This window comes from Oncorhynchus kisutch, linkage group LG1 (assembly GCF_002021735.2).
Source record: "Oncorhynchus kisutch isolate 150728-3 linkage group LG1, Okis_V2, whole genome shotgun sequence".
In the NCBI taxonomy this organism is placed as follows: Eukaryota; Metazoa; Chordata; class Actinopteri; order Salmoniformes; family Salmonidae; genus Oncorhynchus; species Oncorhynchus kisutch.
Genome location: NC_034174.2, coordinates 40,368,909 through 40,396,071, shown reverse-complemented (window position 1 = coordinate 40,396,071; position 27,163 = coordinate 40,368,909). Strand labels below are relative to the sequence as shown.

The window sequence follows — 27,163 nt, the reverse complement described above, 5'->3', positions numbered from 1 at the left end:
AGGTCCACAGACGATGCAATCTCAACCACACTGCACACTGCCCTAACCCATCTGGACAAGAGGAATACCTATGTGAGAATGCTGTTCATCGACTACAGCTCGGCATTCAACACCATAGTACCCTCCAAGCTCGTCATCAAGCTCGAGACCCTGGGTCTCGACCCTGCCCTGTGCAACTGGGTACTGGACTTCCTGACGGGCCGCCCCCAGGTGGTGAGGGTAGGCAACAACATCTCCTCCCTGCTGATCCTCAACACTGGGGCCCCACAAGGGTGCGTTCTGAGCCCTCTCCTGTACTCCCTGTTCACCCACGACTGCGTGGCCACGCACGCCTACAACTCAATCATCAAGTTTGCGGACGACACAACAGTGGTAGGCTTGATTACCAACAACGACGAGACGGCCTACAGGGAGGAGGTGAGGGCCCTCGGAGTGTGGTGTCAGGAAAATAACCTCACACTCAACGTCAACAAAACTAAGGAGATGATTGTGGACTTCAGGAAACAGCAGAGGGAACACCCCCCCATCCACATCGATGGAACAGTAGTGGAGAGGGTAGCAAGTTTTAAGTTCCTCGGCATACACATCACAGACAAACTGAATTGGTCCACTCACACAGACAGCATCGTGAGGAAGGCGCAGCAGCGCCTCTTCAACCTCAGGAGGCGGAAAAAAAAAGCACTCACAAACTTCTACAGATGCACAATCGAGAGCATCCTGGCGGGCTGTATCACCGCCTGGTATGGCAACTGCACCGCCCTCAACCGTAAGGCTCTCCAGAGGGTAGTGAGGTCTGCACAACGCATCACCGGGGGCAAACTACCTGCCCTCCAGGACACCTACACCACCCGATGCTACAGGAAGGCCATAAAGATCATCAAGGACATCAACCACCCGAGCCACTGCCTGTTCACCCCGCTGTCATCCAGAAGGCGAGGTCAGTACAGGTGCATCAAAGCTGGGACCGAGAGACTGAAAAACAGCTTCTATCTCAAGGCCATCAGACTGTTAAACAGCCACCACTAACATTGAGTGGCTACTGCCAACACACTGTCAATGACACTGACTCTACTCCAGCCACTTTAATCATGGGAATTGATGGGAAATGATGTAAATATATCACTAGCCACTTTAAACAATGCTACCTTATATAATGTTACTTACCCTACATTATTCATCTCATATGCATACGTAGATACTGTACTCTATATCATCGACTGCATCCTTATGTAATACATGTATCACTAGCCACTTTAACTATGCCACTTGGTTTACATACTCATCTCATATGTATATACTGTACTCGATATCATCTACTGTATCTTGCCTATGCTGCTCTGTACCATCACTCATTCATATATTCTTATGTACATATTCTTTATCCTCTTACACTGTGTATAAGACAGTAGTTTGTTTTGGAATTGTTAGTTAGATTACTTGTTCGTTATTACTGCATTGTCGGAACTAGAAGCACAAGCATTTCGCTACACTCGCATTAACATCTGCTAACCATGTGTATGTGACAAATACATTTGATTTGATTTGATTTGATTTGATTTGATTTTGACTTGTGTCATACAAAAAGAAGATGTCCTAACTGACTTGCCAAAACTATAGTTTGTTGACAAGAAATTTGTGGAGTGGTTGAAAAACAAGTTTTAATGTCTCCATCCTAAGTGTATGCAAACTTCCGACTTCAACTGTATGTCCAGCAGGAGGTTAACCTAGACATTTTCTGCATAGAGTCAACTGAGAGTTTAATAGACCTTGATATACAGTGCCTTCAAAAAGTATTCACACCCCTTTACTTTTCCACATTTTCCAAAAATTATTTAATTTTTTAATGTAATGTTTCTTACGTTGTTAGCATGGAAAATGTTTCGTGTTATTTCATACAGCCGGGATATCAGAGCGACAGTAAATCACCAGCACTACCAGCATTACCACCAGGAATATGACTTTCCCGAAGTGGACCCTTTGTTCACACCCCCCAGGTCAATTGAACTGATTCCAGAGGCCGACCCAAAACAATGCCAGCGGAGAAGAGGTACTCAGAGTGGTCTTCTAGTCTGACTGAGGAGGCATGCACACCAACCAAACCACCGCATCCGAGTACATTACTCACTAATGTTCAGTCTCTGGATAATAGAGTTGACGTGCTCAGGGTGAACGTTTCTTTCTAGAGAGACATCAGGGATTGTAACATACTCTGTTTCACGGAAACATGGCTCTCTCGGGATATACGGTCCAACCAGTTGGGTTCTCAGTTCAAGAAGAAGGGCCGGGGTGTATGTTTCATGATTAACGACTCATGGTGTAATTGTGATAACATACAGGAACTCAAGTCCTTTTGTTCACCCGACCTAGAATACCTCACAATCAAATGTTTACCGGATTATCTCCCGACATAATTTTCTTTGTTTATAGTCACGGCCATGTATATCCCCCCTCAAGCCGATACCATGACGGCCCTCAAAGAACTTCACTGGACTTTATGAAAACTTGAAACCATATATCCTGAGGCCACATTTATTGTAGCTGAGGATTCTAAAACATTCGATCAGTGTTACTCCAACTTCCGGGATGCCTGCAAGGCCCTCTCCCGCCCTCCTTTCGGCAAATCTGACCACGACTCAATTTTGCTCCTCCCTTCCTATAGGCAGAGACTCAAACAGGAAGTACCCGTGCTAAGGACTATTCAACGTTGGTCTTACCAATCAGAATCCACACTTCAAGATTGTTTTTATCACGCGGACTGGGATATGTTCCAGGTAGCTTCCCAGAATAATATCGACGAATATACTGATACGGTGACTGAGTTTATCAGGAAGTGTATAGGAGATGTTGCACCCTCTGTGACTATTAAAACCTACCCTAATCAGAAACTGTGGATAGATGGCAGCATTCGCGCAAAACTGAAAGCCCGAACCACTGCATTTAACCATGGCAAGGTGACTGGGAATATGGATGAATGCGAACAGTGTAGTTTTTCCCTCCGCAAGGCAATCAAACAGGCAAAACGTCAGTATAGAGACAAAGTGGAGTCGCAATTCAACGGCTCAAACACAAGATGTATGAGGCAGGGTCTACAGACAATCACGGACTACAAAAGGAAAACCAGACACGTCGCAGACACCCACGAATTGCTTCCGGACAAGCTAAACACCTTCGCCCACTTTGAGGATACCACAATGCCACTGACATTGCCTGCTACCAAGGACTGTGGGCTCTCCTTCTCTGTGGCCAACGTGAGTACATCATTTAAACGTGTTAACCCTCGCAAGGCTTTCGGCCCAGACTGCATCCCTGGCCGCGTCCTGAGCATGCACAGACCAGCTGGCCTGTGTGTTTTCGGATATATTCAATCTCTCGCTATCTCAGTCTTCAGTCCCCAAATGCTTCATGATGGCCACCATCATTCCTGTACCCAAGAAAGCAAAGGTAACTGAACTAAATGACTATCGCCCCGTAGCACTCACTTCTGTCTTCAAGAAGTGCTTTCAGAGACTAGTCAAGGATCATATCACCTCTACCTTACCTGTCAACCTAGACCCACTTGAATTTGCATACCGCCCCAATAGATCCACAGACGATGCAATCACCATCACACTGCCCTATCCCATCTGGACAATAGAAATACCTATGTAAGAATTCTGTTAATTGAATAAAGCTCAGCATTCAATACCATAATACTCTCCAAGCTCAACATTAAGCTTGAGGCCCTGGGTCTTAACCCCGCCCTGTGCAACTTGGTCCTGGACTTCCTGACGGGCCACCCCCAGGTGGTGAAGGTAGGAAACAACACCTCCACTTCGCTGATCCTCAACACTTGGGCCCAACAAGGGTGCGTGCTCAGCCCCTCCTGTACTCTCTGTTCCCCCATGACTGCGTAGCCAAGCATGACTCCCAATAAATCATCAAGTTTGTAGACGACACAACAGTAGTGGGCTTGATTACCAACAATGACGTGACAGCCTACAGGGAAGAGGTGAGGGCTATGGGAGTGTGGTGCCATGAAAATAACCTCTCACTCAACATCAACAAAACAAAGGAGATGATCGTGGACTTCAGGAAACAGCAGAGGGAGCATCCCCCTATCCACATCGACGGGACCGCAGTGGAGAAGGAGGAAAGCTTAAAATTAATCGCCGTACACATCACTGACAAACTGAAATGGTCCACCCACACAGACAGTGTGGTGAAGAAGGTGAAGAAGAACAGTGCCTCTTCATCCTCAGGAGGCTGAAGAAATTTGGTTTGGCACCTAAAACCCTCAAACTTTTACAGATGCACAATTGTCAGCATCCTGTCAGGCTGTATCACCGCCTGGTACGGCAACTGCACCACCCACAACCACAGGGCTCTCCAGAGGGTGGTGCGGTCTGACCAAAGAATCACTGGGGGCAAACTACCTGCTCTCCAGGTCACCTACAGCACCCGATATCACAGGAAGGCCAAAAAGATCATCAAGGGCTACAACCACCCGAGCCACTGGGACCGGTGCATCGAAGCTGGGACCGAGATAAGCTGTTTTTCAGTCTTTCTCAAGTCCATCAGACTGTTGAATAGCCATCACTAGCACAGAGGCTGCTACCTATATACATAGACTTGAAATCACTGGCCACTTTAATAAATGGAACACGAGTCAATTTAATAATGTTTATGTATTTTGCATTACTGATCTCATATGTATATACTGTATTCTATACTATTCTACTGTATCTTAGTCTATGCCGCTCAGACATTGCTCGTCTTATATTGTATTTTCTTAATTCCATTCCTTTACTTAGATTTGTGTCTATTGGGTATATGTTGTGAAACTGTTAGATATTACTTGTTAGATATTACTGCACTGTTGGAGCTAGAAACACAGGCATTTTGCTAGAAACACAAGCATTTAGCTACATCCGTAATAACATCTGCTAAACTCGTGTGTGTGACCAATAAAATTCGATTTGATTTATTGCAGCATTGTTGGACATTATTATGCTGCCTTGGCAGATTTCTATTGTAAAGTGTAAAGCTCACACTCATGGACATGATGTTTCTCCAGGCAATGTCAGGGCTGAAGCAGCTGCTAAGACAGTTGTTCTTGCAAACCCTAAGGGAATGTGCCTACAGACAGTTTCAGTTCCTTTTTCTGACTTAGTTACTGTAAATGATGTGGCTGCCATACAAGATTCTACTGATAACAAAATGAAATGGTAACGGACTGGGTATAATTGTAAACTACATGATGATGGGTTATGGAGGCACCAGAGCGGTCGCCTAGTGGCTCCCCCCAGTTTGTTGGTTTACCTCGGATGCATGTGTGTGTCGCATGTGTCCAAAGGGGGGAATGGAAAGATCTTGTAGAAAAGAATGGTACACACCCAAATCTACTACAATCACCGCACAAATCTGTGCCCAATGTCTAATTTGTCAAGAACACAAAAAAACAAATATCAACCTCTGTCTAGCCTACCAGTCCCCTGTAGCCCTTTAGTAAACATTTTAGAAGCCTCTTGGACCTAGATTTGGAACTCCGGTACCACTTGCCATGCGGTAGCAGAGAGAACAGTCCATGACTAGGGTGGCTGGAGTCTTTCACAATTTTTTAGGGCCTTCCTCTGACACCGCCTGGTATAGAGGTCCTGGATGGCAGGAAGCTTGGCCCCGGTGATGTAATGGACTGTAAGCACTACCCTCTGTAAAGCCTTGCAGTCGGAGGCCGAGCAGTTGCCATACCAGGCAGTGATTCAACCCATCAGGATGCTCTCGAGGACCCATGCCAAATCGTTTCACTCTCCTGAGGGGGAATAGGTTTTGTCGTATGAGTCATGTTACGGGTCTTGTTACCATCCCCCCTAGACTGTCGGGCCAAAAGGGATTCGTAACAGATGCCAAGGAACTTCAAGCTCTCAACCTGCTCCACTACAGCCCATTCGATGAGAATGGGGGCATGCTCGGTCCTCCTTTTCCTGTAGTCTACAGTCATCTCATTTGTCTAGATTACATTGAGGGAGAGGTTGTTGTCCTTGCACCACATGGTCAGGTCTCTGACCTCCTCCCTATAGGCTGTCTCATTGTTGCGGGTGATCAGGCCTACCACTGTTGTACATCAGCAGACTTAATGATGGTGTTGGAGTCGTGCCTGGCCGTGCAGTCATGAGTGAACAGGGAGTACAGGAGGGGACTAAGCATGCACCCCTGAGGGGCCCCCGTGTTGAGGATCAGCGTGGCGGATGTGTTGTTACCTACCCTTACCACCTGGGGTCAGCCCATCAGGAAGTCTGGAATCCAGTTGCAGAGGGAGGTGTTTAGTCCCAGAGTCATTAGCTTAGCAATGAGCTTTGAGGGCACTATGATGTTGAACGCTGAGCTGTAGTCAATGAATAGCATTCTCACATAGGTGTTATTTTTGTCCAGGTGTGAAAGGGCAGTGTGGAGTGCAATAGAGATAATGGTGTTGATGTGAGCCATGACCAGCCTTTCAAAGCATTTCATGGCTACAGACGTGTGCTACAGGTCGGTAGTCATTTAGGCAGGTTACAATAGTATTCTTGGGGACAGGGACTATGGTAGTCTGCTTGAAACATGTTGGTATTACAGACTCAGACAGGGAGAGGTTGAAAATGTCAGTGAAGACACTTCCCAGTTGAGTACACTTCCTTGTAATCCATGTGGCCCTGCAGCCTTGTGATTGTTAACCTGTTTTAAAGGTCTTACTCACATTGGCTATGGAGGCTACGGTGTTTACAGGTTGGTTATGTGGTCACTAGTAGTGAGCTGGTCAACTGTTTGTTCACCCTACCGAAATTGCTAATAGCCCATCCGTAACTGCCCAACTATATGATAAAGTGAAAATCTGAGGACTGCACCCAACCCTAACCCGTGCTGTAGGCTATACTGTCAGATATGGCAGAATTTTTTTTTTTACAGGGGGTGCCTGATTATTTTTTTTTGTGCCTAATTCAGACATGTTTCTGCTTATAATTTCAGACATTTTGGAAGGCTATTTTGGTAGTCTTGTTAGTCAACTTGTTGTCAGGACTTCTAGAAGTAGTGGGTGGAGGAGTCAGGCGCAGAGAGCAGGGTAGTTAGATACTGGATATATTTATTCCCAAAGCAACAGAGTATCGGTCAATGCCACAAACACGGGCGTTAAAAGACCCAGTCCAAAACAAACAGGACGAAACGGTTCGGGAAATAAAATCCACAAAAATCACACACACCAATAACAGAAAAACAAGCCCGCACAAAATCCGGCGGGCCTACCGGGTTTAAATAGCCCAAAACTAAAACCTAAACAAGAAACAGGTGCAACTAATCAGACAACACTAAATGAAACAGAAAAGGGGATCTGTGGCAGCTAGTAGGCCGGCGACGACGACTGCCGAGTGCCGCCCGAACAGGAAGAGGCACCATCTTCGGCGGGATTCGTGACACTTGTGTATAATTAGATACATACAACTTCTCTGTCATTACAGTACATTGCACTAAAAGACTAAATAAACTCTCGCTCACCAGAATGTCATAAATTATAGAATGAATGCTTCACTTCAGTTAAACATTTCTCTGTTATCTCTGCTTCTTTCGCTGAGCTTTTTTTTGTTGGTACATTTCCAAATTATATTTGTTTAACTGGTTGTAAGGGAATAGAAAGCTAATGACCCAACATGTTGCTGGTTTCTGATAAGATTTCAGAATGAACCTGGAAGAATCCATTGAAGGGTTTAGGTAAACTGTCTGGGAGGTATGAGTATTTGTAGATGCAAGTGCACAGTTGGTGTACATTAATGTCATAAATAGATATTAAGATATTGGGATTCTTAAACAAAGGTGCAGATGGAGCCAGGTAATTAGAGGTGGCTAGTCTTGCAAATGTATTTTGTATGATTAATAATTTGTGTAGGTTGGAGGCATGTGTTCTGGCTCAGACAATATTTATTGTAAATGAGATATGAATTAATTAAGCAATAATATAGAGTTAGGAAGCAAGACTAATGAACCAAACCACTAATCGTTCTGATGATACCAACAAATTATCACTTTGCTGCAGACAAATTTAACATGATCTTTCCAGGATAACTTTTCATTAATTACAACTCTGAGGAATCTAGTGGATGTGACTTGTTCCATTTCATTTCCACCAATTGAAATTCTGGCTCTTTTAAACTTTAATTATTCATTTTTTTTAAACAATATTTCTTATTCTTACTAGTGAATACAATGAAGTTGGATTTTTAACATTTTAAAGATAATTTTGTTTATCTGGAATCATTCACAAAATGTGTTCATGCCTGAGTTGGCTTCATTAATTAGTGAATAAATATTATTGTGTGATAAAATCAAATTGGTATCATCACCAAATAGAATGGGAAGTACAGTAGAAGACACAGCACCAAGGTCATTGATATATATTAGGAATAACAAAGGTCCAATTATCGAACCCTGTGGCACGACACAGGATATCATGGCCCTGGTAGATGCACAGCCGTTTGCATAAATAAACTATATAACCAATTATATCTATAATCATGAAAACGTAATAATGCAATGTAGAAAGTAATATTTCATGATCAACTGTGTCAAACGCTTTGGATAATACTACCAAATACTAATGGAGTGTATGTAAACTTCTGACCCACTGGGAATGTGATGAAATAAATCACTCTCATTCTCTCTACTATTGACATATCTGACATTTCACATTCTTAAAATAATGTGGTGGTCCTAACTGACCTAAGACAGGAAATATTTACTCTGATTAAATGTCAGGAATTGTGAAAAACTGAGTTTAAATGTATTTGGCTAAGTGTATGTAAACTTCAACTGTATAATTTCACTTTGACATTATGGGGTATTGTGTGTAGGCCAGTGACCCCAAAAAATCTAAATTGAGTCTCAGCCTCCAGTATTTATGCTGCAGTAGTTTATGTGTTGGGGGGGCTAGGGTCAGTTTGTTATAGTACTTCTCCTGTCCTATTCGGTGTCCTGTGTGAATCTAAGTGTGCGTTCTCTAATTCTCTCCTTCTCTCTTTCTTTCTCTCGGAGGACCTGAGCCCTAGGACCATGCCCCAGGACTACCTGACATGATGACTCCTTGCTGTCCCCAGTCCACCTGGCCGTGCTGCTGCTCCAGTTTCAACTGTTCTGCCTTCTTATTATTCGACCATGCTGGTCATTTATGAACATTTGATCATCTTGGCCATGTTCTGTTATAATCTCCACCCGGCACAGCCAGAAGAGGACTGGCCACCCCACATATGCTCTCTCTAATTCGCTCTTTCTTTCTTTCTCTCGGAGGACCTGAGCCCTAGGACCATGCCCCAGGACTACCTGACATGATGACTCCTTGCTGTCCCCAGTCCACCTGGCCGTGCTGCTGCTCCAGTTTCAACTGTTCTGACTTATTATTATTCGACCATGCTGGTCATTTATGAACATTTGAACATCTTGGCCATGTTCTGTTATAATCTCCACCCGGCACAGCCAGAAGAGGACTGGCCACCCCACATAGCCTGGTTCCTCTCTAGGTTTCTTCCTAGGTATTGGCCTTTCTAGGGAGTTTTTCCTAGCCACCGTGCTTCTACACCTGCATTGCTTGCTGTTTGGGGTTTTAGGCTGGGTTTCTGTACAGCACTTTGAGATATCAGCTGATGTACGAAGGGCTATATAAATAAATTTGATTTGATTTTGATTTGAATCCATTTTAAATTCTGTAACACTGCAAAATGTTGCAAAATGAAATGGATGTGAATACTTTCTGAAGGCACTGTAGATGTTGCTGTTATCCCATATACAGTGGTTAAGCTGTACTTTTTTTGTTTATAAAGCATAATGGTAACTTGAAAAAAAAGCTTGTTTTCAATGAGATACTGAGACAACGACCTTACATTAAACATACACCAATGATAACACAACGTAATCGATGAACCCTATCAGTCCCTAGAACCCAGCAACAATGTATTTATCTGCATGTCCAGCCCTTTTATTTAGCCTCACAATGAAGTGTTTTACCATTTTCTTTTCAGGACAACCAACACACAACAATTTTACATAAACAGTTGCATCCATGAGTTTTAATGCTTGGATTTGACATGCCCAATGTAATATTGACTGTACCACATTGTTTGTATAGTGTTCTTTATAGAAACATGTGTCACTAAGTGCTTAAAAACAACCCTTAGCAAACACATCAATCTAACTTTATCAGCTTGTATTTGTTTAACACTTTTTACTAGTGCTTAAAAGCAACCACAGCACACATCAATGCTAAGTGTCTGACTTACTGATTGTAGGTCGCTATGGAAAAGTGTCTGCTAAATGACCGTAATGTAAATGTAGTCCAAAGTCATTATTTACCCTGTCATGGAACAATAGATTCCATAGAGATTGTAAGCTAATGTTAAAGCCTTGATAGATTCCCTTCAATAAACAGTAGCTGCATTGTCTTAAACATGTTGCCAAGTGATGGCACAATAGAGTCCATCTTCCAGACCTCTGGTCAGTGTCATGACACCTTTATGCAACACCCTACATATGTTTTATTGCCAGTTTTCCCTTTCCTCGGGCGTTACTCTCTGGAGGCAGCCATGTCATGTCAGTCACCAGCTCCATGACCTTCTTACCTGTCTGCAGCCACCCGGCCGGGCAACAAGGCCTGGCCCACTATCAACGCCAAGCTGCCTTACGACTTCTTCCCTTTTGTGTAAACGACCAATAGACGGAAGAGAGGGCAGGTACGGTGTATTCGGAAAGTATTCAGACCCCTTCCCCAGGTTACAGCCTTATTAAAAAATATTTTAAAATGAAATCCTCAAATCTACACACAATACCCAATAATGATTAAGTGAAAAAAGGTTTTTAAAAGATGTTTAAAAATAAAAAAACAGAAACACCTGATTTACATAATTATTTAGACTATTTGCCATGAGACTCGCAATTTAGCTCAGGTGCATCCTGTTTCCATTGATCATCCTTGATGTTTATACAACTTGGAGTCCACCTGTGGTAAATTCAATTGATTGGAAATGATTTGGAAAGGCACTCACCTGTCTATATAAAAAGGTACCACAGTTGACAGTGCAACTCTTTGGCATGAATACCAAGCATCACGTCTGGAGGAAGCCTAGCACCATCCCTATGGTGCAGCATGGTGGTGACAGCATCATGCTGTTGGGATGTTTTTCCGTGGCAGGGACTGGGAGACTAGTCCGGATCGAGGGAAAGATGAACGGAGCAAAATACAGAGATCCTTGATGAAAACCTGCTCCAGAGCACTCAGGACCTCAGACTGGGGAGACGGTTCACCTTCCAACAGGACAACGACTCTAAGCACACAGCTCAAGACAACGAAGGAGTGGCTTCGGGACAAGTCTCTGAATGTCCTTGAGTGGCCGAGCCAGAGCCCAAACTTAAGCCCGAACGAACATCTCGAGACCTAAAAATAGCTGTGCAGCGACGCTCCCCATCCAACCTGACGGAGCTTGAGAGGATCTGCAGAGAGGAATGGGAGAGACTCCCCAAATACAGATGTGCCAAGCTTGCAGCGTCATACCCAAGAAGACTCGAGGCTGTAATCCCTGACAGAGGTGCTTCAACAAAGTACTGAGTTAAGGGTCTGAATACTTATGTAAATACTGTTAGCAAATACCGTTAGCAAATACCTTCGTTTTTATTCATTTGTACATAGTTAAACTTGTTTTCTAATAAAATGTCATATTTTCAGTGATTCATACTTGTATTGTCTTTACATAGCAGGCAACAGTGGTATTCAGAAAAACAGCCAGATGCTACATTCATTACAGGGTCTTATTTACAACAAATTAGATGACAATTCATTGCTTATTTGAATACAGGCATAGCACATACAAACCCATACATTTTCATACAAATATCAAATGTAACTTTGTATTGCAAAGCAGGATACTGGCATATGATATGAATCCTACTAATCAATTAAAATCAGCTTGAATATGCAGATAATGTTTGGAAGGTTGACCTAACATTGGCTCATGATGTGGAATCCACAGTTGAAGTCGGAAGTTTACATACACTTAGGTTGGAGTAATTAAACTTGTTTTTCAACCAGTCCACATTTATTGTTAACGAACTATAGTTTTGGCAAGTCAGTTAGGACATCTACTTTGTGCATGACACAAGAAATTTTTCCAACAACTGTTTACAGATTATTTCACTTATAATTCACTGTATCAATTCCAGTGGGTCAGAAGTTTACATACGCTAAGTTGACTGTGCCTTTAAACAGCTTGGAAAATTCCATAAAATGTCATGGTTAGAAGCTTTTGATGGGCTAATTGACATCATTTGAGTCAATTGGAAGGGTACCTGTGGATGTATTTCAAGGCCTACCTTCAAACTCTGTGCCTCTTTGCTTGACATCATGGGAAAATCAAAAGAAAATCAGCCAAGACCTCCACAAGTCTGGTTCATCCTTGTGAGAAATTTCCAAACGCCTGAAGGTACCACGTTCATCTGTACAAACAATAGTACGCAAGTATAAACACGCAGCCGTCATACCGCTCAGGAAGGAGACGCGTTCTGTCTCCTAGAGATGAACATTTAGTGCGAAAAGTGCAAATCAATCCCAGAACAGCAAAGGACCTTGCTGAGGACCTTGTGAAGATGCTGGAGGAAACAGGTACAAAAGTATCTAAATCCACAGTAAAATGAGTCCTATATCGACATAACCTGAGAGGCTGCTCAGCAAGGAAGCAGCCACTGCTCCAAAACCACCATAAAAATGCCAGACTACAGTAAACAAATGCACATGGGGACAAAGATTGTACTTTTTGGAGAAATGTCCTCTGGTCTGATGAAACAAAAATAGAACTGTTTGCCCATATTGACCATTGTTATGTTTGGAGGAAAAAGGGGGAGGCTTGCAAGCCAAAGAACACCATCCCAACCGTGAAGCATGGGGGTGACAGCATCATGTTGTGGGTGTGCTTTGCTGCAGGAGGGTCTGGTGCACTTCACAAAATAGATGGCATCATGAGGAAAGAAAGTTATGTGGATATATTGAAGCAACATCTCAAGACATCAGTCAGGAAGTTAAAGCTTGGTCGGAAATGGGTGTTCTAAATGGACAATGACCCCAAACATAGTTGCAAAATGGCTTAGAAATGAACATACTTTAGTGTGAAAAAGCCTAGACCTCAATCTTATAGAATATTTGTGGGCAGAACTGAAAAAGCATGTGTCGAGCAAGGAGGCCTACAAGCCTGACTCAGTTACACCAGCTCTGTCAGGAGGAATGGGCCAAAATTCACCCAACTTATTGTGGGAAGCTTGTGGAAGGCTTGACCCAAGTTAAACTATTTAAAGGCAATGCTACCAAATACTAATTTAATGCATGTAAACTTCTGACCCACTGGGAATGTGATGAAAGAAATAAAAGCTTAAATAAATCATTCTCTCTACTATTATTCTGACATTTCACATTCTTAAAATAAAGTGGTGATCCTAACTAACCTAAGACAGGGAATTTTTACTTGGATTAAATGTCAGGAATTGTGAAAAACTGAGTTTAAATGCATTTGGCTAAGGTGTATGTAAACTTTCAACCTCAATTGTATCTAGCCTGAGTGCCAGTGTGTTATCATACCAACTTATTTTCACTCATTGTCATGCCAAAAGTTTGGCTTGAGAATTACAACAATTGAGTTAGCAAGAGTACAAACGCCTCTAGGACCAGGCTAGTAACTCAGTGTAAGCTCCTGTCATTGTGGAATTACTTACTGAAATGGTATATGGATGGTGAACACTATTTAGAATATAGCCTTGTTTATAGAACAATTCCAATGACACTATAAGTGGATAATGAAAAATGGCATCATGTTCCTCTTCCTGCATCAGAACTCAATTTTATGCTGTCGGAGGAGAGCTCGTAGTTTACTGTTCTCTTTTTCCTAAAAAAGGGGGAAAGAGATTGAAGGGTGGGTTAAAACCGGGTTTGTTGACTGATGCTCTTCATAAGATGTAGAATCTAAACGCCTTAACAGGTCTCGGGCAGGTGGTGTTTTGGGTTCCCAGGGGCTGCCCAACTCACCATCTTGCCATTGTGCTCTTGTAGGTCGTTAACTTGCTGGACCAGGTGATCGTTGCTCTCCTTCAGCGTTTGAACTTCGCGATCGGCCCGTGACTTCACAGACATCAGGATTCCTGGGTGGTGGAAGAAACCATGTCATGTTGGACACAAACCCATTCTGTGACATTGGTGACCTAGCTAGCTACTGTATGTGACATAAAAGGTTGTGTTCATTAGGGCAAGCTTTAACATGTTTCACAATGGAAACCTTAAAATTTGTGTTTGTTATTGGACATGTCCAGGGAGTGCCTAATGAACATGACCAGTGGGGGATCTCTCACCGTTGACGATCCTGGCCACCCTCCAGAGCCTGAGGAGGATCAGGAGGCCCATGCCGTCAAAGGCATCTTCACTGGCGATATACACAATGTCCAGGATGAAGGACACAATCACCACCAGCCCATCAAACACCTCAAACTTGTGATGGAAGAACTCCAGCCGGTAGGCAAAGAGCTTTCCAGCCAGCTCCACCATGAAGAAGGTGAGAAGAGCCAGACTCAGGTAGTGGAAGATCTGGTGAAGAGGGAAAGGACAGAGGAGGAGTTGTAAGAAGGTTTGGGTCACGCATTTCTTGATCCGTGTGCCAAATGGCAACCTATTCCCTAAATTTAACTAGGCAAGTCAGTTAAGAACACATTCTTATTTTACGACAGCCTACCCCAGGCAAACTTTCCCCTAACCCGGACGACGCTGGGCCGATTGTGCACCGCCCTATGAGACTCCCAATCCCGACAAGTTGTCATACAGCCCGGAATCGAACCAGGGTATGTAGTGACGCCTCTAGCACCGAGATGCACTGCCTTAGACCACTACGCAACTCGGTGGACATATCTCACCTGAGGGGCAACGTGCCCATGCTCCAACTTGATGATTGACAGGTCGATCAGTAGCTCGCCCAGCACAAAGAATGCATCCAGGATGACCAGGCATACCACAGCTATCTAAACCAAAAGGCAAACACTCAACATCAAAGACCAACACAATAGCGATCCAAACCACAGTGAAACACCCAACATCAGTAAAGACCAACCTTCTGACAATGTACAACAAGAGAAGGGGAGTGAATTTACTGTCACATTTGCAGCCTAGACTGAGAAACACACATTCCCCATCCACAGTTGACATTTGATTTGAGCAAAGGTAACATTGGCTAACTGTGTTGGATAGATAGTATGAGCATTGCCTACTCCACTCATATTCCATACCTGGAATCTGTCTGAGCTGTAGAGTCTCTTCAGGGAGTCTCTGAAGGTGACTTGTAAGTGGGGCAGCTGTCCTGTGGCTGGTCCCGTCTCCTCTCTAGCCTCATGCAGCCCCTCGTTGTGCCAATGGGCTGTGTGGTCATCACCCACCGTGGTGAAATGCCTCAGGTACTTGGACATGGTGCTGCAGGGGGGTGGGGTGGCCCACCACAAAGAGACTGTGGTTTTCCTAGTTAGAAGTTAACTGAATGTTAAATGCCAAAGCTATCAAATGTCACAAGTTTGTCTGAAGTACAATAACTCAATAGCCCTAGTGTTTATCTAAGGTTTACATTTCCTAACATTGACATAGTTAGTTTAAATAATTTACTAGCATTAACAAGGTTCATATCATCCCCAGCATGTTGATTAGGTGTTGGGATACATATTGTAACCCTCACATTTTCATATACACAAAGAATAGACAGCCTATTGCAACTTATGACCGACTGCTCTAACAGTAATTCATTGTACTGTACAATACAAGTATACTTCTACTTTTAAACATTACAAAAGAATGCAAGATGTCAACAAACCAAACCCTTTGACTCAAGATGCAAGTGAACTGTGTGGCCAACCTACGTTGAATTTCCTAAGAAAATCTAGACCAATAGATTTTATCATTACAATAAATAATTGTTTTATTTATTTTGTCAAAAAGCTTTAATACATTTAGTGATAATGGTCAACAAATGGTTTTAACAACGTAACAAGTGTAAAATAGTAGGCTAATAATAAGCATATGTCAACAATTCTATAGCCTGGTCCAATATCTAGGAGAGGGGGTGACCTCGACAATTTATTGTTAAAACGAGAGGCTGCCTGGATCTTTAATTTAAAGACCTTTGCTCCCTTCGGTCTCAACATAGACTTTGATCTGAAGCCATTCTTGTGATTGTTGTCATTTTGCTATTCATTGTAAATGTTTGTAGGCTTATGTAGCCAAATTGTATCTATGATCGTACGCCATCCATTCATGTTTTTTGTATGCCATTTTAAAATATGAGAATTAACCAATGATATCAGGCCACACCCGGCCATGATTACAGACACCTGTATGTGTGTCTTTTGACACTATATAAATGAGTCACCCCGCAATGTTTGTCATTGTACCCTGATGAAGACAGCTTGTCTGTCGAAATGTTGGACATAAACATTTCTGCATTTGAGCTCCTAGTGTGTGTGGCTCTCCTTTATTTTCCAAGATCTGTTTGTGTCATGTCAACTCCTTGTCATGCCAGAGCCCTATACTACAAATCAAATCAAATTGTATTTGTCATATTGGCCAAATACAACTGGTGTAGTCTTTACCGTGAAATGCTTGCTTACGAGCCTTTCCCAACGATGCAGTTTAAAAATAATAACAAATTGTAACACAAGAGGAATAAAATACACAAGAATGGAGCTATATACAGGGAGCACCAGTACCAGATCAAGGTGCAGAGGTACGAGTTATTTTAGGTAGATATGTACATGAAGGCAGGTAGATAGTGGGGCAAAAAAGTATTTAGTCAATAACAAAAGTTTATCTCAATACTCAATGTTAAATACCCTTTGTTGGCGATGACAGAGGTCAAATGTTTTCTGTAAGTCTTCACAAGGTTTTCACACACTGTTGCTGGTATTTTGGCCCATTCCTCCATGCAGATCTCCTCTAGGGCAGTGATATTTTGGGGCTGTTGCTGGGCAACACAGACTTTCAACTCCCTCCAAAGATTTTTTATGGGGTTGCGATCTGGAGACTGGCTAGGCCACTCCAGGACCTTGAGATGCTTCTTACGAAGCTACTCCTTCGTTGCCCGGGCGGTGTGTTTGGGATCATTGTCATGCTGAAAGACCCAGCCACATTTCATCTTCAATGCCTTTGCTGATGGAAGGAGGTTTTCACTCAAAATCTCACGATACATGGCCCTATTAATTCTTTCCTTTACACGGATCAGTCGTCCTGGTCCCTTTGCAGAGAAACAGCCCCAAAGCATGATGTTCCCACCCCCATGCTTCACAGTAGGTATGGTGTTCTTTGGATGCAACTCAGCATTCTTTGTCCTCCAAACACAACGAGTTGAGTTTTTACCAAAAAGTTATATTTTGGTTTCATTTGACCATATGACATTCTCCCAATCTTCTTCTGGATCATCCAAATGCTCTCTAACAAACTTCAGACGGGCCTGGACATGTACTGGCTTAAGCAGGGGGACACGTCTGGCACTGCAGGATTTGAGTCCCTGGCGGCGTAGTGTGTTACTGATGGTAGGCTTTCTTACTTTGGTCCAAGCTCTCTGCACGTCATTCACTTGGTCCCCCCGTGTGGTTCTGGGATTTTTGCTCACTGTTCTTGTGATTATTTTGACCCCACGGGGTGAGATCTTGCGTGGAGCCCCAGATCGAGGGAGATTATCAGTGGTCTTGTATGTCTTCCATTTCCTAATAATTGCTCCCACAGTTGATTTCTTCAAACCAAGCTGCTTACCTATTGCAGATTCAGTCTTCCCAGCTTGGTGCAGGTCTACAATTTTGTTTCTGGTGTCCTTTGACAGCTCTTTGGTCTTGGCCATAGTGGAGTTTGGATAGTGACTGTTTGAGGTTGTGGACAGGTGTCTTTTATACCGATAACAAGTTCAAACAGGTGCCATTAATACAGGTAACGAGTGGAGGACAGAGGAGCCTCTTAAAGAAGAAGTTACAGGTCTGTGAGAGCCAGAAATCTTGCTTGTTTGTAGGTGACCAAATACTTATTTTCCACCATAATTTGCTAATAAATTCATTAAAAATCCTACAATGTCATTTTCTGGATTTTTTTCTCATTTTGTCTGTCATAGTTGAAGTGTACCTATGATGAAAATTACAGGCCTCTCATCTTTTTAAGTGGGAGAACTTGCACAATTGGTGGCTGACTAAATACTTTTTGCCCCACTGTATGTACAGTCGTGGCCAAAAGTTGAGAATGACACAAATATTAATTTTCAAAGTCTACTGCCTTAGTTTGTATGATTGCAATTTGCATATACTCCAGAATGTTATGAAGAGTGATCAGATGAATTGAAAAGTCCCTCTATGCCATGCAAATTAACTGAATCCCCAAAAACATTTCCACTGCATTTCAGCCCTGCCACAAAAGGACCAGCTGACATCATGTCAGTGATTTTCAAATTAACACAGGTGTGAGTGTTGACGAGGACAAGGCTGGAGATCACTCGGTCATGCTGATTGAGTTTGATTAACAGACTGGAAGCTCCAAAAGGAATCATTGTTCTTCCTCTGTCAATCATGGTTACCTGCAAGGAAACATGTGCCTTCATCATTGCTCTGCACAAAAAGGGCTTCACAGGCAAGGACATTGCTGCCAGTAAGATTGCACCTAAATCAACCATTTATTGGCTCATCAAGAACTTCAAGGAGAGCGGTTCAATTGTTGTGAAGAAGGCTTCAGGGCGCCCAAGAAAGTCCAGACAGATGAAAACTACATCTTACGGAACAACGTGGACTGTGAAGAGACAGACCGACAGACACATAATCACACATGCACTCTACACACGTAAAGCCCAACCCTCCCCTGACCTGGACAACGCTGGGCAAATTGTGCGCCGTCCTGCTGCTGCGACTGAGCCTGTACTCGAACCAGGCCATTTTCTCAACAGTAGGGTTACAGGTTTACTTTGTAATTGTTCCTCAACTGCAGTGTACCATACCATTTTCTGGCTCAGAGTCTCTAATTTTATCCAATGTAAAAAACTCAATTTCTAATTTTGCTACATAGGATCGAATACAGGTGGTGGGTCACAAATTGTTAATACCTATCACATTACACATTTAGTAATGACAGCATTTGCATTCCAAACTGTACGTTTTTCACGAGATTGTATTTTGAAATTTGCGAAAGGCAAATACAGCTGCAACCAACCATAGACATACTCTATAATCCATTGATGGCAGTTTCCATTCAAGTTAAGACTGGCAGCCACTGCTAGCGCATTCGTTTTAAAGTCAAATTGAGATTCCAAAACCCTTCTATGGATGGTATGTCTATGGCCACAATGCAACAAGCTGTTCCACATGTAGAAGAAGGAGCGATAGCCGTGGGAAAATGATGCTTGTGCATTGATAATCACACAACAAGATGGCATTAACAATAAGTATTCAAATAAAGCCTACTTTCTGATGAATTTGCAAGATAACTTGTATTTCATTTTGACACAAATGAAAATGTGGCACGGACTTGTCCCATGGGTTGTTGATGTTCCGGCATTCCACTAGCTCCTGTGTTTCTCAAACTCGGTCCTCGGGACCACAAGGGGTGTATGTTTGGTTTTTGCCCTAGCACCACAAAACTGATTCAAATCAACTAATCATCAAGCTTTGATAATTTTAATCAGCTGTGTAGTGTTAGGGCAAAAACCAAAATTTGCTCAGAGTTTGGGAAATGCTGCTAGCCATTTGTCACGTGCACGCACAGTAAAAAGTGTGCTTGTGATAGGTGGACGCAAGTATGGGGAACTGCATAGGCCTACTTGGGGTGTGTCTGAACGTGAATATTGCGAAACAAGTGGGATCATCAATACCAGTGGGTGTGTGTCGAAACCTAACAATATTTTAGCTAAGCCAGTTAGGCAGAGTAGGATCATTAAGGTGGAAGGTTAGAAACAAACATAGCAGGTTTGGAGAATAAACGTAGCAGGTTCAAATCAAAGTTTATTGGTCGCGTACAGAGGTATGCAGATAACCCAGGTGCAGCAAAATGTTTGTGTTTCTATACTGAATAAAAAAATATAAAAACGCAACATGCAACAATTTCAAAGATTTTACCGAGTAAATGTTCATAAGGAAATCAGTCGATTTAGGTCCAAATCTATCAATTTCACATGACTGGGAATACAGATATGAATCGGTTGGTCGCAGATACTTATTTTTAAAAGGTAGTGGTGTGGATCAGAAAAGCAGTCCGAATCAAATCAAATTTGATTTGTCACATACACATGGTTAGCAGATGTTAATGCAAGTGTAGCGAAATGCTTGTGCTTCTAGTTCCGACAATGCAGTAAGAACCAACAAGTAATCTAACTAACCATTCCAAAACTACTGTCTTATACACACAAGTGTAAGGGGATAAAGAATATGTACATAAAGATATATGAATGAGTGATGGTACAGAGCGGCATAGGCAAGATTCAGTAGATGGTATCGAGTACAGTATATACATATGAGATGAGTATGTAAACAAAATGGCATAGTTAAAGTGGCTAGTGATACATGTATTACATAAAGATGCAGTAGATGATATAGAGTACAGTATATACGTATACATATGAGATGAATAATGTAGGGTATGTAAACATTATATTAGGTAGCATTGTTTAAAGTGGCTAGTGATATATTTTACATCATTTCCCATCAATTCCCATTATTAAAGTGGCTGGAGTTGAGTCAGTGTGTTGGCAGCAGCCACTCAATGTTAGTGGTGGCTGTTTAACAGTCTGATGGCCGTGAGATAGAAGCTGTTTTTCAGTCTCTCGGTCCCAGCTTTGATGCACCTGTACTGACCTCGCCTTCTGGATGATAGCGGGGTGAACAGGCAGTGGCTCGGGTGGTTGTTGGCCTTGATGATCTTTATGGCCTTCCTGTAACATCGGGTGGTGTAGGTGTCCTGGAGAGCAGGTAGTTTGCCCCCGGTGATGCGTTGTGCAGACCTCACTACCCTCTGGAGAGCCTTACGGTTGTGGGCGGAGCAGTTGCCGTACCAGGCGGTGATACAGCCCGCCAGGATGCTCTCGATTGTGCATCTGTAGAAGTTTGTGAGTGCTTTTGGTGACAAGCCAAATTTCATCAGCCTCCGGAGGTTGAAGAGGCGCTGCTGCGCCTTCTTCACAATGCTGTCTGTGTGGGTGGACCAATTCAGTTTGTCTGTGATGTGTATGCCGAGGAACTTAAAACTTGCTACCCTCTCCACTACTGTTCCATCGATGTGAATAGGGGGGTGTTCCCTCTGCTGTTTCCTGAAGTCCACAATCATCTCCTTAGTTTTGTTGACGTTTCCTGACACCACACTCTGAGGGCCCTCACCTCCTCCCTGTAGGCCGTCTCGTCGTTGTTGGTAATCAAGCCTACCACTGTTGTGTTGTCCGCAAACTTGATGATTGAGTTGGAGGCGTGCGTGGCCACGCAGTCGTGGGTGAACAGGGAGTACAGGAGAGGGCTCAGAACGCACCCTTGTGGGGCCCCAGTGTTGAGGATCAGCGGGGTGGAGATGTTGTTGCCTACCCTCACCACCTGGGGGCGGCCCGTCAGGAAGTCCAGTACCCAGTTGCACAGGGCGGGGTCGAGACCCAGGGTCTCGAGCTTGATGACGAACTTGGAGGGTACTATGGTGTTAAATGCCGAGCTGTGTGTGCAGCGCGATATATCTCCTTTGCATAGAGTTGATCAGGCTGTTGATTGTGTGGAATGTTGTCCCACTCCTCTTCAATGGCTGTGCGAAGTTGCAGGATATTGTTGGGAACTGGAACACACGTCGATCCAGAGCACACCAAACATGCTCAATGGGTGATGTCTGGTATGCAGGCTATGGAAGAAATGGGACATTTTTTTTTGTGTACAGGTCCTTACAACATGGGGCAGTGCATTATCATGCTGAACCATGAGGTGATGGCGGCGGATTAATGGCACGACAATGGGCCTCAGGATCTCATCATGGCATCTTTGTGAATTCAAATTGCCATCAATAAAATGAAATTGTGATTGTTGTCCATAGCTTATGCCTGCCCATACCATAACCCCACAGCCACCATGGGGCACTCTGTTCACAACATTGACATCAGCAAACCGCTAACCCACACGCGGCTTGTGGTTGTGAGGCCGGTTAGACGTACTGCCAAATTCTCTAAAAACATTTAATTCACTGGCAACAGCTCTGGTGCAAATTCCTGCAGGCCGCATGCCAATTGCATGCTCCCTCAAAACTTGATACATCTGCTGCATTGTGTTGTGTGACAAAACTGCACATTTTAAAGTGGCCTTTTATTGTCCCCAGCACAAGGTGCAGGAACAAAAGGATTTCGCTACACCAGTAATAACATCTACTAAATATGTGTATGTGACAATTACAATTTGATTTATTTGACCTTTGTAATGATCATACTGTTTAATCAGCTTCTTGATTGGATGGATTAAGTTGGCACAGAGAAATGCTTTAACAGGGATATAAACAAATGTGTGCACAAAGTTTAAGAGAAATACGTTTTTTGTGTGTATGGAAAATGTCTGGATGGGCTCTTTTTTTCAGCTCATGAAACATGGGACCCATATTTTACGGTAATATTTGTGTTCAGTGGAGGTCCAACACTACAGTAATACACACAATCAAAAATAAGAAGCTGTTTGTCTGTCTCTAAGTCCCAGCTTTGATGCACCTGTACTGTCTCCGCCTTCTAGGCGGTAGCCCGGTGGGGTGAACAGGCCGTGAATCCGTAGAAAAGCAATATCTACCGTCGTAGTATGGATGAAGCCTGACCTGGAATGTTAAACTAAGTGAACCTGGCTAGTATTATAAAATCCTGAGTAGATCTAGCTTACTTCGTAGTATACCACTCCGGAGTGACAAGGCTTTGACATGATAACACAAACAGATCTGGGACCAGGCTATCAATTTGAGGCCACACGAGAAATGACACCACTCAGTCCACGGAGGACTGGAATTGACACTCACTATTGTAGAACCATATAATGTATTGGCAACAATGTTTCGGAATACTGAGCGACACTTGCGGGGAATGTCTAATCTACAGCTCAAACCCAGGCATCTTGAGGACAACTCGTGATTTCCTGCTGGTATAAAAAAAACGACGCCCGCTCTGCACTTTACACTATGTGCAAATCAACTGGATAACTGGCATAATACATAGTTTATAATTCGTGTCATCCTTGAACTATTTACTTTATAGAGTAGCGCCTTAAAATATGTTCATATCCACCAAAGAAATAGCCAGTTCACTAATATAATACCATCTGAGCAACACCAAATCCTATTGCAGTGTAAAGCGATAACCACCTTCAACAAATAAAGTATTTGTTTACCTTAATGTAGACCTAGAGCTTTAATAGTCTATAGTCCCGTTGAAAAGTTGTTGATGTCCTCCGTTTTTCCCATAAAACCTTTGTCCTCAACTCCGCCTCTGTCCCAGAACCAGCACATTCCAAGAGGAACGGCGCCCGTGTAGACGAAAGTTGACTGCATTAAATTTGGAACCGCACCGCCTCCCAGACTTGAGCCTGATATTCAAAGGCTATGTCGGCTCAAAACAAAAGTGATGTAGCCTAATTTACGCACGTGTATTAATGAGTAGGATTATGTGTTTTTCTTGCAAATGTGACTGCTTTTGATAAACGCTTTATCTGCCTTCCCAATGAAAACAAGTTTGAAAATGCAAAAATGTATTTTATGGAAAAGAGATGTTTTTTTTATTTTTTTTATTTCACCTTTATTTAACCAGGTAGGCTAGTTGAGAACAAGTTCTCATTTGCAACTGCGACCTGGTCAAGATAAAGCATAGCAGTGTGAGCAGACAACAAAGAGTTACACATGGAGTAAACAATTAACAAGTCAATAACACAGTAGAAACCAAAGGGGGAGTCTATATACAATGTGTGCAAAAGGCATGAGGAGGTAGGCAAATAATTAAATTTTGCAGATTAACACTGGAGTGATGAATGATCAGATGGTCATGTACAGGTAGAGATATTGGTGTGCAAAAGAGCAGAAAAGTAAATAAATAAAAACAGTATGGGGATGAGGTAGGTGAAAAAGGGTGGGCTATTTACCAATAGACTATGTACAGCTGCAGCGATCGGTTAGCTGCTCAGATAGCTGATGTTTGAAGTTGGTGAGGGAGATAAAAGTCTCCAACTTCAGCGATTTTTGCAATTCGTTCCAGTCACAGGCAGCAGAGTACTGGAACGAAAGGCGGCCAAATGAGGTGTTGGCTTTAGGGATGATCAGTGAGATACACCTGCTGGAGCGCGTGCTACGGATGGGTGTTGCCATCGTGACCAGTGAGCTGAGATAAGGCGGAGCTTTACCTAGCATGGACTTGTAGATGACCTGGAGCCAGTGGGTCTGGCGACGAATATGTAGCGAGGGCCAGCCGACTAGAGCATACAAGTCGCAGTGGTGGGTGGTATAAGGTGCTTTAGTGACGAAACGGATGGCACTGTGATAGACTGCATCCAGTTTGCTGAGTAGAGTGTTGGAAGCCATTTTGTAGATGACATCGCCGAAGTCGAGGATCGGTAGGATAGTCAGTTTTACTAGGGTAAGCTTGGCGGCGTGAGTGAAGGAGGCTTTGTTGCGGAATAGAAAGCCGACTCTTGATTTGATTTTCGATTGGAGATGTTTGATATGAGTCTGGAAGGAGAGTTTGCAGTCTAGCCAGACACCTAGGTACTTATAGACGTCCACATATTCTAGGTCGGAACCATCCAGGGTGGTGATGCTAGTCGGGCATGCGGGTGCAGGCAGCGACCGGTTGAAAAGCATGCATTTGGTTTTACTAGCGTTTAAGAGCAGTTGGAGGCCACGGAAGGAGTGTTGTATGGCATTGAAGCTTGTTTGGAGGTTAGATAGCACAGTGTCCAAAGACGGGCCGAAGGTATATAGAATGGTGTCGTCTGCGTAGAGGTGGATCAGGGAATCGCCCGCAGCAAGAGCAACATCATTGATATACACAGAGAAAAGAGTCGGCCCGAGAATTGAACCCTGTGGCACCCCCATAGAGACTGCCAGAGGACCGGACAGCATGCCCTCCGATTTGACGCACTGAACTCTGTCTGCAAAGTAATTGGTGAACCAGGCAAGGCAGTCATCCGAAAAACCGAGGATCCTGAGTCTGCCGATAAGAATATGGTGATTGACAGAGTCGAAAGCCTTGGCAAGGTCGATGAAGACGGCTGCACAGTACTGTCTTTTATCGATGGCGGTTATGATATCGTTGAGTACCTTGAGTGTGGCTGAGGTGCACCCATGACCGGCTCGGAAACCAGATTGCACAGCGGAGAAGGTGCGGTGGGATTCGAGATGGTCAGTGACCTGTTTGTTGATGTATGTTTCTGAATGATCACCATGCTGCCTTGTTGACATAATGACCGAGCAGCTCCCGATGACGTGTGGGCCAGTGGCATCACTAGGGCTGGGCTTCAGCCCCAAATGTTTTTTGATCGAGCAGGAACCTTTTGATGTTCCATAACCACACATCACCAGTGGCAACCCGTCATCGGTGCGGCAGGGTAGGCTAGTGGTTAGAGCATTGGACTTTTTGCAAGTTCAAATCCCCGAGCTGACAAGGTACAAATCTGTTGTTCTGCCCCTGAACAGGCAGTTAACGCACTGTTCCTAGGCCGTCATTGAAAATAAGAATTTGTTTTTAACTGACTTGCCTAGTTAAATAAAGGAAGAAAAAACATCAACATTCAGGGCAGGTGGGGCAGAGCCACATGTTCTGAGCCCCACATTTTTTGCACAAATATATATATATTGGGGGCCTTGCCTGTTTTGCATGTTATTTTGGCATTCACACATATCAATTTGCAAACAATGTAAACATATATATATCAGTTAATAAAGCCACATACATACATGGTCTCTTTTTTGTTTTCTTGAGTAAGGCAGCTCCAAAATCCAGGTGTTTCAGCCTAGCTCAGTGCTTTCTGTGGTGGTGGGGCAAGCCAGCAGAAAATACGGAGCCTTGCGCCATGATTGGCTCAGTGTTCTGTCACTCATGGGGACATTACGTCACCGCCAAGTCTAAGGGGAGACCCTAAAAAATTATAGCCCCTTGGGTGCTACCATAGAGTTACATTAGAAGTGCACATCTAAAAGGGCTCAAGGTCATTGGCAGCAGACAAAATGAAGTCAAATCATGTTATATGTACTGTAGCTTTTAGTTGACTGATCATGTCAACATCATACTTTCAAAATCTTAGCTAGCAGTCATCATTATTAATCAAGTCGACAATCTACTGTCAAATCCCTTTTAATCCTTGTCACATGAAGAGAAACAATGAAGAGAAATGATACATAAAACGTATCGGTGCTCATTACCAATGTGCTGTGCTCAAAACAACTGTTAACTCAAGACTGCGAAAACTTGACTTCAGTAAGTTCAAGAAAACTGGGAAGTCAGGAATAAATTAGCTCCCACTCGGAAATATGCTTTGAACGGTCATCCAACTCGGAATTGTAAATCCATCCTCTTTCTAGGGCTACGACTTGAAGATCAATGACATCATCATTGTTCAACCTTGTTTTTTTCTTTATGGTGCTGCATAAATTATGTAATATGCCAGGGAGATATGTATACTGTAGCTAAGAAAGTAATACTAAGTGTATGTTGTGTAGTAAGATGTTAGTAGCTTATGTGCATCAACCTAATAAGATGGTTTATTTGCCCCTCTTAATTTTGCCTGTTATTCTTGGTGGTCCACATGTAGCCTATAACCTGTTTTAGAGAAATGTAATCATTGAATATTGTAAGAGCTTCCATTGTCTGCTTATATGCCCCCCTTATTTATCCTACTGTGCTGACTTGGGGTACAGGGAGAACACTGTAAGAACGGCCCATGTTCTGAATTCTGTCGCTGTACATTTCAAAAGTGCTAAACAAATAGTTATATTGACTACATCCGTCCTAGCTCGCTCATGAATGTCTTAATCGAAATTACGGATTGCCTTTTATCCGCTTGTCATCCCCTTATGCCATAGTTTGTACATCATAATATTAATTAGAAACCACAATTGTTTAAGCAAGACAGACATATCAACTACGTTTTTTTAAAGGCAGTA

The 27,163-nt window shown here is 43.2% G+C and overlaps 1 protein-coding gene across 1 annotated transcript; it reads right to left on the bottom strand.

The window, feature by feature from the left end:
* Positions 1–13,500: 13,500 nt before the first annotated feature.
* LOC109902009 (voltage-gated hydrogen channel 1) lies at positions 13,501–23,582 on the bottom strand. Its single transcript, XM_020498093.2, has 6 exons — positions 23,404–23,582; positions 15,301–15,526; positions 14,932–15,036; positions 14,377–14,608; positions 14,057–14,169; positions 13,501–13,916 (listed from the first exon to the last, which is right to left on the bottom strand). The coding sequence occupies exons 2-6, from the start codon at positions 15,475–15,477 to the stop codon at positions 13,860–13,862; spliced, it is 684 nt and encodes a 227-aa protein (XP_020353682.1). The 5' UTR covers positions 15,478–15,526; positions 23,404–23,582; the 3' UTR covers positions 13,501–13,859.
* Between the last annotated feature and the right edge of the window lie 3,581 nt (positions 23,583–27,163).